We start from the raw sequence: 15,758 nt of genomic DNA, 5'->3' as shown, positions 1-15,758 counted from the left end.
ATGATAGTCCAAGAAATCTTATTATTGACATCAGTGGCGTGTAAGACGGGGACGAGTGAGGGTTCTCAAGGAGGTTTAAAAACATTGATTTAGTGTTCTGGGAAGATGTCACTACTAAAACAATTACTTTGTACTGGCGTGGGTAAGTCTAGAGGCTAAATGTAGCCACCCATCAAACATATCTAAGAGCAAAACGCTGTTCTTAACCCTTAAAAAAAACAACCGTAGTGCATATTTGCCTGTGGTTTTTAATGGGTAAAGTTATCCAAACGGGTAATATGGATGTTTTCGCAGTACCTATCAAATTAGATTAGATTAGATATTTATTCTCATAATATGAAATTACATTATAAATTATGCTAGACTAATCTACATGAATTTATATTATGATCGTCATGACTATTTACATAATATTAGATATCTAATAGATTAAAAGATACAAATTGAGTCGTTAATTAATAAAATTTGTTCAATAGCACTGTATTTAATATGTAGATATGAAAACAAATCGCTTTTTGGTTTGGTCACATACGTCTTCGTGTCGTTTAAAAAAAATGCTTAATCTCCGAAGAACTATAAGTAAAGTCCGCATAGTGGGGTACGCTCGGCGCACGACACGGCGCAAACTCCTATGCCTATGCAGAATTTGAACTGATCAACCTTTTGTCCAGTCTGCTGGCTATGCATGAGCATGGGAGTGACGTTCACTTGGCCATCGTCAACTCTTCTGCTGTTCCGCTCCGAGAACACCACGCTACACCGCCCCATGACGGAGGCAGAGCAGGCACTTTTCGGAAGCCTGTCCTCCATCGGGGCCCTCGTCGCGACGCCGGTAGCTGGCGTCTTGCTGGATGTCATTGGACGGAAATACTGCACGATAATGTTCTCGTTGATGCATGTGGTTGGTACAAATAAATTGTTTATATCAGTCGATTCCTTATGAAGGTGTGTGACGCGACGAGGAGAGCTTAATCGGGTGTTAGCTGTACATATCACATATAATCTCTGCAAAGAAACAAACGTTGCGTTTATTTGTAGAGCGCACGACACGTTTTAAAATGTTTATAAATAATTAGCCAGATAATGCGCAATATCTAATTAATAAATTTTAAAGTTTCGCTGGACTTTTAGTACCTAATATTGTCTTCGGTTACCGCGATAGTTACTCATGAAATAAAACTATGAAAACGGATTATATCGCGTATATTGAATTTATAATACATCCCGACGTTTCGAACTCTTTACAGCGTTCGTGGTCAACGGGTGACTGAGGAAAAATTACAAAATGCAAAAATACCCACATACTAAAATAATGAACAATCATAGACTACAAACTTTAAGGCTGGTTGTACATGCAAAATCGGTTCATAAGGCTAGTTATACACCAGCTTGGGATCCTGTAGTCCACCTGATAAAGGAGCAAGCGAGACATAGACTGTGAGACCGTAGTGTTGGATGATGCTGGACATTCTGATGTTTTGAAAAGATGTGTCCCGCCGAGTTTGTTGCCGGTCCCATATTGGGATACCCTCCTACAATTTAGGAGGGAATTAAATCTTCTCGGGTCCGTGGTGTAGGGTTGGAGCCGGCATAGTTTATTTTTATCGCGTATATATATATATCTTTACTTGAAAAATAATTATAGTGTATAACTAGCCTTATGAACCGATTTTGCATGTACAACCAGCCTTAAAGTTTGTAGTCTATGATTGTTCATTATTTTAGTATGTGGGTATTTTTGCATTTTGTAATTTTTCCTCAGTCACCCGTTGACCACGAACGCTGTAAAGAGTTCGAAACGTCGGGATGTATTATAAATTCAATATACGCGATATAATCCGTTTTCATAGTTTTATTTTAGTACCTACTTAAGCATTATCCTCGGATGGGGGGTCGGAAATGGGTTTCGAAATTTGCAAGCTTAATTTTAACTGTTAAATTGACAATGAGTCAGATCATAATATGTCCTACGTGTAGGACGCGGGTCATCAGGAACTGAGGGGTTGATATACCTACGAGCGTGGAGTAACTATGACGTGAAACGCCAGTTCCTGCATCCTTTTCGCTATCTACAGAACCCTTTCAACCGTCTTGAGTTAAGCCTGTAGGCCCTTTGAATACCTATTACTACTGATTGGAAGCAAAAACGCAAAACTAACATTAAATTCAGCATCTTTAGTGTTCCGTGCAAAACTTTATTTTGACAAACGGAACACTTATGGGATGACTTCGGTCTTGCAAATCAGTTAAATGCGTTTTTGGATGCAAAAGACAAGTTATCGGTATTTTACTGGTTCGTAAGGACTCGCTTTTTTGCAGGTATGCTGGGCTATGGTGATAGCTTCGAACAGAGTAGAAGTCCTTCTCACAGCCATCTTTATATCTGGTATCGGAGGTGCTGCTTTTCTCGTCGTACCAGTGTATATCAGTGAATTCTGCGAAGACTCCCTAAGAGGAGGCATGACTTCGGGAGGCATGATCTTCTACGCTATAGGAATGATTGTCTCCTACTCTATAGGTGGATGGATGGATTATTATCCAATGGTTTACGTATGCCTCTCTATTGCTGTGGTTGGAATTGTGCTCCTGAGTTGGTTGAAGGAAACGCCCGTGTTTTTGATGATGAAGGGAAGGGAAGAGGTAATTGCATGTGTATAACTAAATTCTTAATGTTAAGTCTTAATGCCAATATCGAATTTTCTTGCAAAGATCCTGGATATAGTTCATCATAAAGCAAGTTCAGATTGCTTTAAGAACATTATCTAAACTAGACACTCCACACAAATTTAACTTTTTTTTAGGAAGCCAAAGTTTCATTGGCATTCTACAGAAATATGAAGAAAGATTCTAAAGCGATATTCCAAGAAATTGAAGCTATTCGCCGAACATTAAACCCGGATTTGGACTCTCCAGGTATGTTCTAAAGATTAAGATAACTGAAATTTTGCCAATCTTAAAATCTTCCCAATATTATACCTGTATTTCTGAGGATGTGAAAAATGGCAAAATGGATGAAATTTGGTACATTGATTAATAACCTGGATTAACCCATAGGATGCTTTATATCCCGAAAGTCATCTCTTAAGAGTATAACTATAAAATTATAAAAAAATAAAAACCCCCTACGCAATTATGCCAAAAAATGCCTTACATTCTTTTGGAAAAAAGGTAATACTCTTCAAATTGCTGGATCGAATTTTGTCAATCACAGCTAACCACTGTTAGAAAAAACGCTTTCACGTTTGTTTTCCGGAAGTCTCAGGTAAAAGTTAGTAGGTAAAAATAACGTATTTACAATACACCCGCTGCCAGCTGGTAACTAATTGCTCTTTTTTCAGTCATAATATCACATTTTATTTGGGATATCCTTTTACGTAGTTTACAACGTATTAGCAAAGATAAGTAACTGTATCAAGAGATTTAATATCCATCATTCCATATACAGTATGTTTCTGACCATGGGGCTTCAAATTCAGGGCTCGATTCTACTCGTTAAACTGAGCTACTTTTATTATGGGACCAACCCTAATGTCGCGATTTTTTTTTTTGACTTTTCCATAGAAAACGTCGACATCTGAACAGCCAAAATGTATGAAAAAGCCAAGTTTTTTTTTTGCGATTTCGGGGTTGATCCCATAATAAAAGTAGAGCTACTTTTAAGAAACACCCTGTATTATGTATGACACAATATTTTGGTTGTTTTCGCGCTGTGCTGTCAAAACGTTCATACCTAATATGAACGTTTTGACACAAAAATACAAAATCATAATATAGGCATTGTCAGCTCACATATGTAACAAATATATTAAGGTACAGGGCCATTTACTGCCCACTGTTTTAAATTTAAATATATCAAAAGGAAACTGTACAACTGTGTATACTACACTGTACCTACTCTATTTATACCTTTTACAGCAATAAGATTATATTTATCATACGCACAAATCAAAGTTATAATGCCAGCTATATAGTCAATAGTATCATCTATGATTTTAATTTAGTTTGTAGTTTCTGATTATATACAATACGATAAATTGCGTATTACAACAATCATGAGGCGCACGAATTTTGTATGTTAAAACTGAGTGGAGGAAACGAGGGGAGGCCTTTGCCCAGCAGTGGGACACTAAATTAGGCTAGTAAAAAAAAAAAAAAAAAAAACCACCTCTCTGGTAACACTGAAGCGAATAAAGATAACTGCTTCACAACATAAAAATACTAAGTCATTAGTTTGCTTTGTCTTAACGCCGCCGGTTATAAGGAGATTACAGTATGCTGTCAACATTTGTTTGCATTTATTATTTTCCTTGTAAATAGATTTTTAAAAATAAATGACGAGATAATTTTATTCGTTATCAATGTCATCATGAAACGTAACGGATTAGACTACGAGTCAAAAGTATCTACCATTATCTTATACTCGTAGCTATGGATGGTATAGAAAGGATGCCAATCTCTTATGGCAGAATTGTTGCAAAAGTGACCGCTTTCAGCTTTAAATAATAGTTCCTAATCTCTCCGGTGGCGCTAGTTAGGCTCTGGGACATGAGTATAACATGAACCATATAACGCAACAAATAACCCGACCAAATTACGTAGGTTGTTTTTGGTAGTATTTCAGTGTATGGTGGCGCCGCCTAATTACTGTTTTTTGATGGACACTTTTCATACATAGAGATTTGGCTCCTTTATATAGTTTCCATGCTCGTAGCTTTAAAAAAAATGTGACGAACAAGTAGATTGTGACAGATAGTGGAGAACGCGAACTTGTAGGGATTATTATATATCTATTAGCTTTTGCCCGCGACTTCGTCTGCGTGGACTCAGTAACAACGCGAACTGTAGGGATAATTATATATCTACTAGCTTTTGCCCGCGACTTCGTCTGCGTGGACTCAGTAACCGCAGCTAGAGTAAGAATAGCGCCTGGATAAAGTCTAATGGCAATCATTCAATTTGAGCATATGCTTAATTGCTTACACAAATTATCAGGAAATTCATTACTTATCTCAATTCCACCCCGCTTTTGACCCTCTTAAGGGCTGATTTTCGGAATAAAAACTATTCTATCTTCTTTTCCGGGACTCGAACTATCTCTATGCCAAATTTCAACTAAATCGGTTCAGCGGTTTAAGCGTGAAGAGGTAACACACAGACAGACAGACAGACAGACAGACTTTCGCATTTATAATATTAGTATGGATAGAATGGATTTGGAAAATAATTCCATGACGGCATATGTTGTTTCATACGCTACTATTAATGCTGACAGTACCAGTGGAGCAATTTTATAGATTACGCATACATTACGTATCAAATAATCTAGTGGCTCTGTAGCCTTGTGACACGTCGTATCGAAACCAGTTCAAAACCGTAACAAGTTGTTTAATCTGAATCGGGTTCTTGATCGATAAGTAGAGCTGATCTTGGTTCTAAATACTTGTTTTATTTTTCCTGAGCAATAACGATCGACTTTAAAATACAATCATCGAATCCCTTACAGGGGCATTTCAATTTAAAGTTGTGGGGGGGGTACAACTTTAAATTGAAATGAAAACTTGCATTTTAGATTTTTGAATTTTTATATTTTTCAACTTAGTGACTTAGAATCACGAGCTCTTTCGATCATAATACGAGAAAAAAGTGTCCCCAAAATTTCATACAATGTTTTTTGTCCGTTTTGTTACGGTCATAGAACGTTGTATAGAAAACCGTTCCGAAACGGACGAAAAATTTTGGGGCCACTTTTTTTCTCAGTAAAAATGGAAAAAGCTCGTGATTCTGAGTAGAAATAATATAAAAATTCCTAATACTAACACAAACATTTTTGGTACAACTTTAAGTAAATAGAAATGCCCTCAGTTCAAGCGAATGACTCTTACAATAAAATTTAAAGTTTAGTTACAGTGGCAAACCCACATTTTCGGTAGAAAAAGGCGCGAAATTCAAACTATCTATGGAAGCCCTTCCAGTCTTTATTTTTTAAATTTGCCGCCTTTTTCTACTTATGGAAATGGCATGCCAAACTGTAGGTAATCATATTTATTTTAATAATTTTCAGACACTCCCGAAGAAGTAGAACTGAAGACCAAGCCAAAAGCTGGTTCCAAAGAGAAACTGTCGATTCTTCAGTTTATTAGTGAGTTTTGTTGTTTTCTCATAATTTTTGTTTAAATCGTCAATTATGCTGACAGTTTATATTTATTAGAGTTATTTAGTTGAAAATGAGGGTCTAGGTAAGAGATGGCAAACTTACATCCACGCCAAACGAAAAATAAAAATGTCACTTGACAATTTCCAATTAAGTTTCAATTGTTATTTTCTATCAGCGATTAATATCTTGGCTAGGCTTCTTGTTTACATTCTTCTTGACATTCGAATACTCATTCAATTTTTTTTTCTTGTTTTAGCGTAATAAACAAATTTAAACTGATTTTCTAATGTCATTGTCACTTACATCAAAAACCTATAAAAAATCGTGCCTCGGAAATCAAGAAAATTATATTCTCGCACAGATGGCGCTACCACCAATACCAACCTTTGACATATTCTCGTTTAGATGGCGTGGATGGTTTCGTTTGTTATTTAACAATTTGAACACATATCAGTGAAAGAACATGGTTAAAATCATATAAAAAATAAAAATAACAATATCATTTATTCATATATATAGATATATATATATGTATATACATTCTTTGATATTTTAGTCTTAATCGAGTGTCGATAGATGGCAGTAAATTTACTGTGACTACAAAATTTACTATGACAGTACCCCTCTATTATATATATTCTCTTTTCTTACATTTATCACGAGTAGTTTGTCACTCGAGTGACTAAAAAAATACGCGAGTTAAACCGTTTTAGTAAATACAGGAAAACAAAACATGTCTCTTAAATAACCGTTTATATTTCCAGAGAAATCCTACCCGACCCGCCGGGCGCTCTACGTTATCTTGGTCCTGATGACCGCCTCCATCTTCCAAGGTCTAGTGGCGGTTCAAGTCTACGCCGAGCCCCTCTTCGCAGAGGCCATCCCTACCATGTCAGCTACTGTGTCTAGTGTCCTGTTCTCAATTATTACCGTTGTTGCTGGATTGGCCACGGCTTACTTGACGGATCTTACTGGCAGAAAGGTGAAAACACTAGTACTTTTTGATCTGTAACATCTCTAAGATCAGTCAGACTTGATTCAGCATTACAGGGTCATACGGTGCGTCTAGTGACGTACCGACTATTGATCTGGCCGACTAATCGGCTAGTCGGCCAAATCCATAATCATTACTTCTCTATAAAGCTTACATTGGGATGTTCACTGCAATAGCTTTGTCTGATATCTTTTGCCTAACAACCTTATATTTAAATTTGGCGGCTGCATTATTATGACGCGAGGTCACCACAAAATAATACATTAGACTTTTTTAAGCTATCAGCTCTAGGAGGATATAACCAAACGGAGTAGCCATTAACAGGCGTTCCCCTCTGTCGAAAATAGGCGGCCAATGGTCATACACAATGTATGAACTGACGTTCATCTTACATGGCTATTTTGACGTTACGTATACATTTGACGTTCTCTTCCCCGCAAAAATTGGCAGACTTTTTTGTACAGCAAATTACAGACGTGGCATCTCTGTTGGTTATATCCTCCTATTATCAGCTAGTTAATGATACTATGGCAGTTTCTCTGTCAATGTCAACGTCGTGCTACAACATTCTAATAGATGGCGTTACGGAGTTCCGAATTTCAATTACTATAATTACAACTCCTAACCAACTCTCATTGGACTTCAGTCCCCAGATACAATATCCGCCTGGAGAGAGTACTCTCTATTACGTCTTTCTACATTCCACAATATCATCCCACTGGTTTAAAAGACACTGACGTAGATTTATTTTCCAGCCCCTCATGACCTGGTCGTCCGTCGCGGCAGGCGCCTGCTGCGTGCTGCTCGGCTCCCAGATCCACCTGCATTGGGCCCCGCATAGTGTGACCGCTGTCTTCATATTCGCGTTCTGTATTGTATACACGCTCGGGGCTGGCACCATTCCATATATATTGAGCCCGGAGGTATTCTTGCCTGAGGTGTGTTATGGCTTTATTAAACTACCTACTTGCCCCCTTATTCATAAAACTTTACGGGCCTGATTTAGTGAAATTATGTTTTATCCCTTTCTTACAAATACGTATGTCAAAATGACAGATAAAGAAAAACGATTCGTAGCTAATTCAGGCCAGTAACGCGTTTATGAATAACGCCATTAGTCTTTGATCCATCAGCGACTGTGATGGAAGATGAGAATTTAGCTTACTGTATACCAAGTCGAATTGTGTAAGATTAATCCATGATATTTATTGAATATTTATTTATCCACCGACCCTCTGGGTAAACATTGTAAAGAAGGCTTGCCAGGGATCTAAACTCAGGCGCTTATTATTGGAAAGCGGAAAATTGTGCAGAATGGAGAGCTTTGGTGCACAAAATAACGTGTGGTCGCGATCCTAAGAAACGAGGAAGAAGATTTATTGATATTAATGATTACCTTTAATAAGGTATGACTCTACATATACTTTCATAACTATTGCATCTTAATATGTAGGTATACAAATGTCTAACAATAGCCATTGTATTTCAGGTTAAAAGCTTCGTCTCCATGTTGGTAATCGAGTGGGCGTGGCTATGTAACTTCATCCTCCTCCTAATTTTCAACCCCATAGTCACAGCCATCGGGTTAGGACCCGTCTTCTACATCTTCGCCGTGGTCTGCTTTGCCACGGCGGTATTCACACATTTCTTCTTACCTGAGACTAAGGGACTGCCCGTTGATGCTGTACAGTTGCTGTTTAGTAAGAAGAGAAGGTCCGTGCCGACGCATGCGTAGATTAAATGAAAATTTTAAAGTTAACATTTGATTTGTGTTATCCTGGTTTCCCGTTATCATTTTTAGATATATCCATTCTACGTAGATAGTTTGAGATCACTAGTTTACACTATAACTAAACTAAAACTGCTTTCAGCAATGTTCGTCTTCGCTAGTACCTACCTAGTTCATAGAAGTATATAGGTACCCACTTGATGTAATTATAAGGGGCATAACTGTAACAAAATTGTTGTGTTTTGAATGCATCTAATAACATGTTTCTTATAAAACGACTTGATAAAAAAAAATGCTTCTTTCACACAGTCATCTCAATAAAATATACCAATAGCCTGACTAATAATTAATTAACGAGACACAAAGTTAAACTCATACATTTTATTAGTCGATGATTCGTGATATTTGTATTTCTAAATTCATTTCTTCAATTCATCCTCAATTTCCTCAATGCTTTTCCCTCTGGTTTCGGGCATGAGTACCAGGACTGTAACAATGCCGAGGAGATTCATCGATGCGCAGATGTAAAAGTATGTGTGCATGCCCAGAGCCGCGGTGATCGGAGCGAAGGCAGCCAGTTGAGTGAAACTCATGAACCAGGCCTGGCCCGTGACTACGCCTATAAGCTTTGCTCGGACCTGAAAGTAGGACATTGTTGGGTCATAATACTCCACGCTGCACAACCTACGATATTTGCTGGACAAGGTATGCGCCGGACCGGGGATCATCTGTATTATTATCACCGGTTTTGTGATATTGCTCATCAAATATACAATCAGTTTCTAGAATAAAAAGTGTGCGGTCTGCTACTCTAATCCTTTGACATGTGATTCCGTTCCTCACCTGAATGTTGAAAATCTCAGACATGATGATAACTGGACCAGGCAGTACAGCCAAAGCGTACACGAACATAGAACAGGCGAGGACCAGCAGCAGCAGCCATCCTGGTGCAATGTCGGGCAACATGATCATCGTCGCCAGGCTGGCCAGCGATAACCCTGACACCACGTAGGAAAATAGGAGGATTATCTAAAAAAATAAACAGCTACTAAAAATTACAGCAATTAAGATAGCAAACGAGCTCGACACGGTAGATTCGAGATAAGTACATTAAGAGTCCCCGGCAAGCTCAGTTCTCCATAGAAACGTAGTTACACTCTGATTTTAAAACAACTAGCTAGATTGCTCTGAAACTTTGTACTCAAAATAGGATAAGGTATATACATACATATATACTTCATGTCATTGTATGTGCAAAAGTTTCATTACAATCCAGCACGTAGTTTTAAAATAAGAACGAAACTCCGTTTGTATGAGAAGGTGAAATTCGGTGATCCTGAATACCGAAAAAGGCTTTAAACTGGTCATACTTAATGAATTTCCCCATCGGACTAAAAAAAACCAAATCGCGAAAAAATCTAATAGCCCTTTGCGGGCCCGAAGTAGACAAATCGTAGCCCAGGGGTACCTATATTTTCTTTCACGATTTTCATATCGGTCCTATGGGCAATCTTGTTCATGACCATCTTAATACATTTTTGAAATTCGGGATCACGAGGAAACAAACCCCAAAATCGCCTAGTAGTGTGAACGGTGAAAATCTGCAGTCATTTGTTTACTACGCTCGAAAGTATTACCAATGACATCACTCTTACCTTCCTCCTGGCATGTTCCATAACGCAAATAGACACGATGGAGCCGAGCATCATGATAATAGGGAAGCTGAGCGTCTGCAGTTCAGCGTTCATGTCGACCACTGCCGACAGGATGTTGGCGCCGTAGGTAACCAGCGCGAAGTTACCGGCCAGAGCCTGAACGCTTATAACGAGCGTGGCGATCAGGTAGGCCTTACGCCAGGTCTTGTTCTTCACTGGAAATATTTTCAAATGATTATTGTTTTCGTCACAGTTTTAATCCTAATTCTTTTGTAGTGAGCCTGAGCCGATTGAATTTCTAGCGAGCTTCACTAAAGAGGTCTTTTGGCCGAAGCATGTCCAGTAGGCGGTTCTGCGGCCGGCTCTCTGACACTGCGGGATTGCGTACGAGGTATCCCGGGGAAACATGATTTTAATAAATAGGGAGTTGATTTTTTAACGCTAGCTTAAAAATTTTCTGATGTGGTCGGCAACTTTAACAGAAATACGTGATGAAAGAGTTCAAAAACCAATTCCTTATGGTTTAAAAATCGATGATCAATTCAAAGCCCGTGATACAAAGAAGGCCAGTTTATTACAGGCATTACATCGTAACCATAATCTATTACGAAGTTTAAGTTATATTTGAATCTGCCTCTTTTCTTTCTAATGCTATAGAAAATATGAACAAATTGCCTTAGGATTTTTATCACTAGACATAATAGATGTAGCATTTAAAAGCATGTAAATGTAGATAGGAAATAAACCAATGAAAAGGCCGTAATCATACTTACAAATAACTATCAACGAGAGATTCGGGAGTGTTTTGTAGTACTCGTCCTGCTTCCTCATGTAGTCCAATTCACATTGCAGGGATTTGTCGCTACTGGGGAGACCTCTCAGGCGTGATAAGCTTTTGGCTGCATCCTGTGAAAAAATCCTACTTAAGATAACAATCGGATGACAACTACCACAGCGTTGCTGTAAGCGTTAGTACCACGGTTTTGTCATCCTTCTTGACTGGCGGATTTAACGTTCTAAAACGCGCGGCTGTTTTATGCGAGAAACGCAACGAAACGCGATGCGTTCGCCGCACGCCCATTTTACATCAGATAATCTAATGACACTGCATTGTTTTACGCGGTAAACGCAGCGGTAAGCGCATTTTCTTTTTTTCTACATTCCGTTGATCGCATGCGTTTAACTCTGCGTTTATCGCATAAAACAACCGCGCGCTTAAACGCGACAACAATGCGCCAACGAAAGCAAAGCAGTTTATCAAAGAAGTTGTCAGTGAGATCTTACATTTCCCACTGTAACGCTGCATTAGCAACTTTGCAGCGGTAAATAATATTGCTATAGTCACTATCAAATGATCACTTCTATCATAATAATATATGACTACTAATGACAACGACTAGAAGAGACGGGTCGACACCGATATGCTACTTATTTATGCTCCTTATAAATAGGTTCTTACCTTAAAACGCTCAATCTTCACCAAGTATCCAGGAGACTCTGGGCAGAGCAGCATAAAGAGGAAAGTCAAGACCGGCGTCCAGACCACGATATACAGCACCGTATAATAGTCCAGGCACGCTCCTATTCCATACATTGCTAGTATACCTGGAAAACAAGTTTTTTTAGCTAGAAAATTAAGTTCCATCCCGGAATTTCAGATAGTAGAGCCAAACTCAGAATTTTTTATACACTGAGAGATAACAGGGCTTCCGCCGCCCGACCGTCTAAAAGCGTAGTGTGTAAAAAAATTAAAACTGACTCATTTTTTTTCACCTAGAACAGATGTCCAGAACAGAAGATGCTTTCAGTATCAACGGCACTGCTTATAAAATAACAATAGCTTTGTTTAAGTCGAAGCACGAAAAATCACATAAGTTTATCTCTACTACAGTGTGAGGCTACATTTGAAGCAACATTGAAAGGGAAGTTTTTTTTTTACGAAAATGGGGGTAATAAACTTCACAGCAGAATTTCGAGTAAAGACGATAATGAAAAGTTACCTAGATTAAGAAAGAAGACCAACATGGAAACCATGCGCCCTCTGATATCTTCCCGAGCAATCTCCCGGTTGTACATGGGCACGATGCTGAAGCAGCCGGCGGCGGATATGCCGAACAGTATCCTGGCTATGATGAGGCACGTCAAGTTCGTGGCGAACAGCTTGAAAAGCCAGGATCCCTGAAATGTTTCTACTTGTAGAGTTTTAACGCGAAGACCAATAAGTGCATTATTTGTAACATTCACTGCATCCAACAATTTCATTTAAAAAAATCTAATAAGTAAATGTCTCGCTTAACTTCAAACTCGGATAACTCTATTCGACCCTCTCAGGAAATATCTAGTATCTACCCTATTACCTTTTCTTAATACCAAAATCTGACAGTTGGATTTATCCGAGTTTGAAGTATCCGACTCAAATAGTCGTTGATGATCCCAAGTGTTCGTAAGGTAACAATTAAAACTCACTAACAACATACGTTGAGAGCCAGGTTAGCCGTATTAGTACCAAAACTCCAGAAATCAGACACACGGTCCACTTTTAAACGTTCTTTAGTCAAGTAAAATTATTACACAGGCCGGCTGAGGCCCTACCGCGAAAAACTAAAATCGAAATTTCTTTATAGTGTTCGGAAAGAGAAGTCAAGAGTCGTGGAATATAAGGGAACCGATATATTCAATGACTTCTATTTCCACACAGACTCTATTGATTGATTGATTGATTGATCATGTATTTGTCAATATGGGTTACAGAGGTCTTAAAACTATTTACAATATGTAATTACATAGGATCTCCACATTGTGCCTACAAACTGGCATACAAATTAAATTAAACTAGCCTAAGTCCATGCATATTATATTAACTTAACTATTAAGGAACTCGCCCACACTGTAGAAACATTTCCCACACAGCCAAGCTTTCATCCTTTTATTAAATGTTGTATTCTTTTCCCCTTTAAATTCATCCGGTAACTTATTATAAATATGCCTTATGCCTTATTATGCCTGTCTTATCGCTCGAATATGCAAGAGCGATATATAGGCAGATAAGTAAATTTTGATTTTCGTGTTTGGCGGTATGCCCTCTGAATTAGCGTAGGTACACTTCTAAGTTCACAAACTTCCATCTTGAAGTTGCATTGTATATTGTACAGCAGATCCGTACTGTAATAGTCTACCGCATCTTCTTGGGTTAGGGTGAGATGGCTAACAATGAATTGGGTTAGAAGAGCTATCACTCACCAGTTGTGGAACAGTTAGAAGCAATAAGCTGTTCTTCCTACCAATCCTGTCAGCGAGGAAGGCAAAGAGCGGCACTGTGAAGAAGGCAGTGATGGGCATGAGACTAGCGACCCAGCCCAGCGTGGAGTCTGACAGCGGAGTGCCCGTCGGTGAGGAGCTGGACTGCAGGACCTTGGCGGAGGGCGACATCCAGCCGGCTTGTAGGCCATAGGTGAACATAGTCGAGTTTGCTGGAAGAAATCGCAGTTCACTTTTTATTGCTGATATACAGTCACCTAGATCTGGTTTACAAGCTCTGATTTTGAATTGCACATAAGGTCTGTAAAGCCGCTAGATAGAGATTTATATTTCTTCAGCAGTATATTGTACTGGTGTCATTACATTTAATCAGCGATGTATCAGTACGAAAAAAGTGGTCATCGTTATCTTAAAGTGTGGAGAGGACAGCTGCAGCTGCATGATATCAAAAAGATTCGTCGTATCAAATTTTGGCGAATAACTCCAAAAGTACCTAAAAAATTTTGACAAATTGAACACGGTTAACAGTTTCCATTACCTACTTTATATTTATGAAGCACCCGTAGGTAATCAATTTTTTTTTCTTCTGCCTTTAAATATGTCTAATTAATATATTTAAGTGTAGGAGTAGAAAAAAAAAAACATTTGACTTACCAACTACACCAGATAGCCATTGCACATACGTATGCCCATTTTCCTTTTCAATTTTCTTTTCTACTCCCATTCTTAAAATTTGTATTTACTTTGAATGAAAATAAATCTTCCAGCAACAATTTACACACCATGTGATTTATGGTGGATACATATATTTGCGGAAGTATTAATGTAATAGTGGGAGCTTAGGTGGGAGCATGAAATCCGTAGAGCAGCACTAAAAAGACTGTGCTGTCAAGATTTTATACGGAAACACTATTTCTATTAATTAAGTAATTAGGAAGGAAAAGAGGTGTTTAACACGATAAACAAAGAGCAGAGATTGCGATTATTTGTGGAAGTTGTTTAATGGCGATGATAATGAGATAGTGGCATACACAGGTTGTTCAAGAAACGGTAGTTGAATTAAAGAAATAAAAATCCTATACTTGGTTAGGCTAAGAAAACCGTTTTTGACCAAGCGCGAAGTGTCTCTATTCTAGTTCAGCTTCAGCAAAAATGCTTTCATACGTCCGGCTCTTCTCCTGTATTGAGGGCCAATCGCGAAAAACGAAAATCAAAATTTCGTTATCTGTCTCTCTCGCTTTTGCCTATTCGAGCTCGAGCTATAGAGGCAGGTAAAGAAATTTCGAGTTTCGTTTTTCGCAGTAGCGCTTAAGGTCTCTTTTTTCAACCGATCTTCGTGAAATTTTGTGAGCAGGTGTGATGATTATATATATTTTTGTTGATTCCGTTTTTGGAACTTTTACAAAATGGCGGAGCAATGGGAGTTTGCGAGGTTATACTATAGCTCACAGAACCACTATTAATATTCCCTACGTCTCTCCCACAACGACGGATCCAATGACACCAGCTGCAGTATTGCGGCATTACTTTATGACATTAGTATGACGATCATCAAAAATCAAAATCAAATCAAAATCAAAAATGTTTATTTTCTTTAACAATCTCATCATCTTAAAAATTAGTGGTTGGAACCTCCTTTTAAGCTTTAAAAGCCTGTGCAAGGAGGATCATTACGAGATACCTTTTTTGTTTGACATGTATTCTATTATTTATTTAATTTGACGGTAATTTTCCAATACCTTTTAACTTATAATTGTTAGTTTTTCATAATTAGTACTGTTTTTGATTTATCATTGTTGACATTTTATAATTATATGTGTGCATGCCGAATAATTGTCGATCATAATATTCATAATATAAATTCATATAGATTAGTGTAAGAATAATTTATATTGTAATTTATCATTATGAATTAAATAAACTAAACTAAACTACTGCAGCCGCAAATGTCAAAACCAATGTCCAGAA

The 15,758-nt window shown here is 38.1% G+C and overlaps 2 protein-coding genes across 3 annotated transcripts in view; one reads left to right on the top strand and one right to left on the bottom strand.

The window, feature by feature from the left end:
- Nucleotides 1-8,895, top strand: part of LOC134751013 (uncharacterized) — a 182,143-nt gene extending 173,248 nt beyond the window's left edge. The window contains exons 2-9 of one of the 2 annotated variants that reach the window (XM_063686333.1): nt 121-142; nt 672-901; nt 2,320-2,640; nt 2,802-2,913; nt 6,062-6,139; nt 6,919-7,136; nt 7,904-8,086; nt 8,638-8,895. In XM_063686333.1, the coding sequence (XP_063542403.1) occupies nt 686-901; nt 2,320-2,640; nt 2,802-2,913; nt 6,062-6,139; nt 6,919-7,136; nt 7,904-8,086; nt 8,638-8,883 (1,374 nt within the window). In that variant the 5' untranslated portion in view covers nt 121-142; nt 672-685 and the 3' untranslated portion in view covers nt 8,884-8,895. Of the gene's footprint in view, nt 1-33; nt 143-671; nt 902-2,319; nt 2,641-2,801; nt 2,914-6,061; nt 6,140-6,918; nt 7,137-7,903; nt 8,087-8,637 lie in introns of those variants that run through there. The other variant, XM_063686332.1, reaches the window with a different exon arrangement.
- Nucleotides 8,896-9,243: 348 nt separating this feature from the next.
- LOC134751015 (facilitated trehalose transporter Tret1-like) lies at nt 9,244-14,669 on the bottom strand. The gene is made up of 8 exons (XM_063686335.1): nt 14,445-14,669; nt 13,773-14,002; nt 12,533-12,710; nt 11,992-12,137; nt 11,306-11,438; nt 10,533-10,747; nt 9,721-9,906; nt 9,244-9,515 (listed from the first exon to the last, which is right to left on the bottom strand). Exons 1-8 carry the CDS (start codon nt 14,512-14,514, stop codon nt 9,297-9,299), a joined length of 1,377 nt encoding a protein of 458 aa, XP_063542405.1. The 5' UTR covers nt 14,515-14,669; the 3' UTR covers nt 9,244-9,296.
- Between the last annotated feature and the right edge of the window lie 1,089 nt (nt 14,670-15,758).

The sequence above is a fragment of the Cydia strobilella genome, chromosome 21 (assembly GCF_947568885.1).
Source record: "Cydia strobilella chromosome 21, ilCydStro3.1, whole genome shotgun sequence".
Classification (NCBI taxonomy): Eukaryota; Metazoa; Arthropoda; class Insecta; order Lepidoptera; family Tortricidae; genus Cydia; species Cydia strobilella.
Note: the sequence above shows the minus strand (reverse complement) of the source record. Positions and strands in the feature narration are given on the sequence as shown.

What these genes read in the sequence shown, in the direction of transcription:
- LOC134751015 (XM_063686335.1), bottom strand. Translation starts at nt 14,514, where the DNA reads ATGGGAGTAGAAAAGAAAATTGAAAAGGAAAATGGGCATACGTATGTG. An exon ending in TGAAGATTGAGCGTTTTAAG is followed by an intron (nt 11,439 to 11,991) that starts GTAAGAACCTAT and finishes ATTTTTTCACAG; the next exon opens with GATGCAGCCAAAAGCTTATC. An exon ending in TGGAACATGCCAGGAGGAAG is followed by an intron (nt 9,907 to 10,532) that starts GTAAGAGTGATG and finishes TTATTTTTTTAG; the next exon opens with ATAATCCTCCTATTTTCCTA.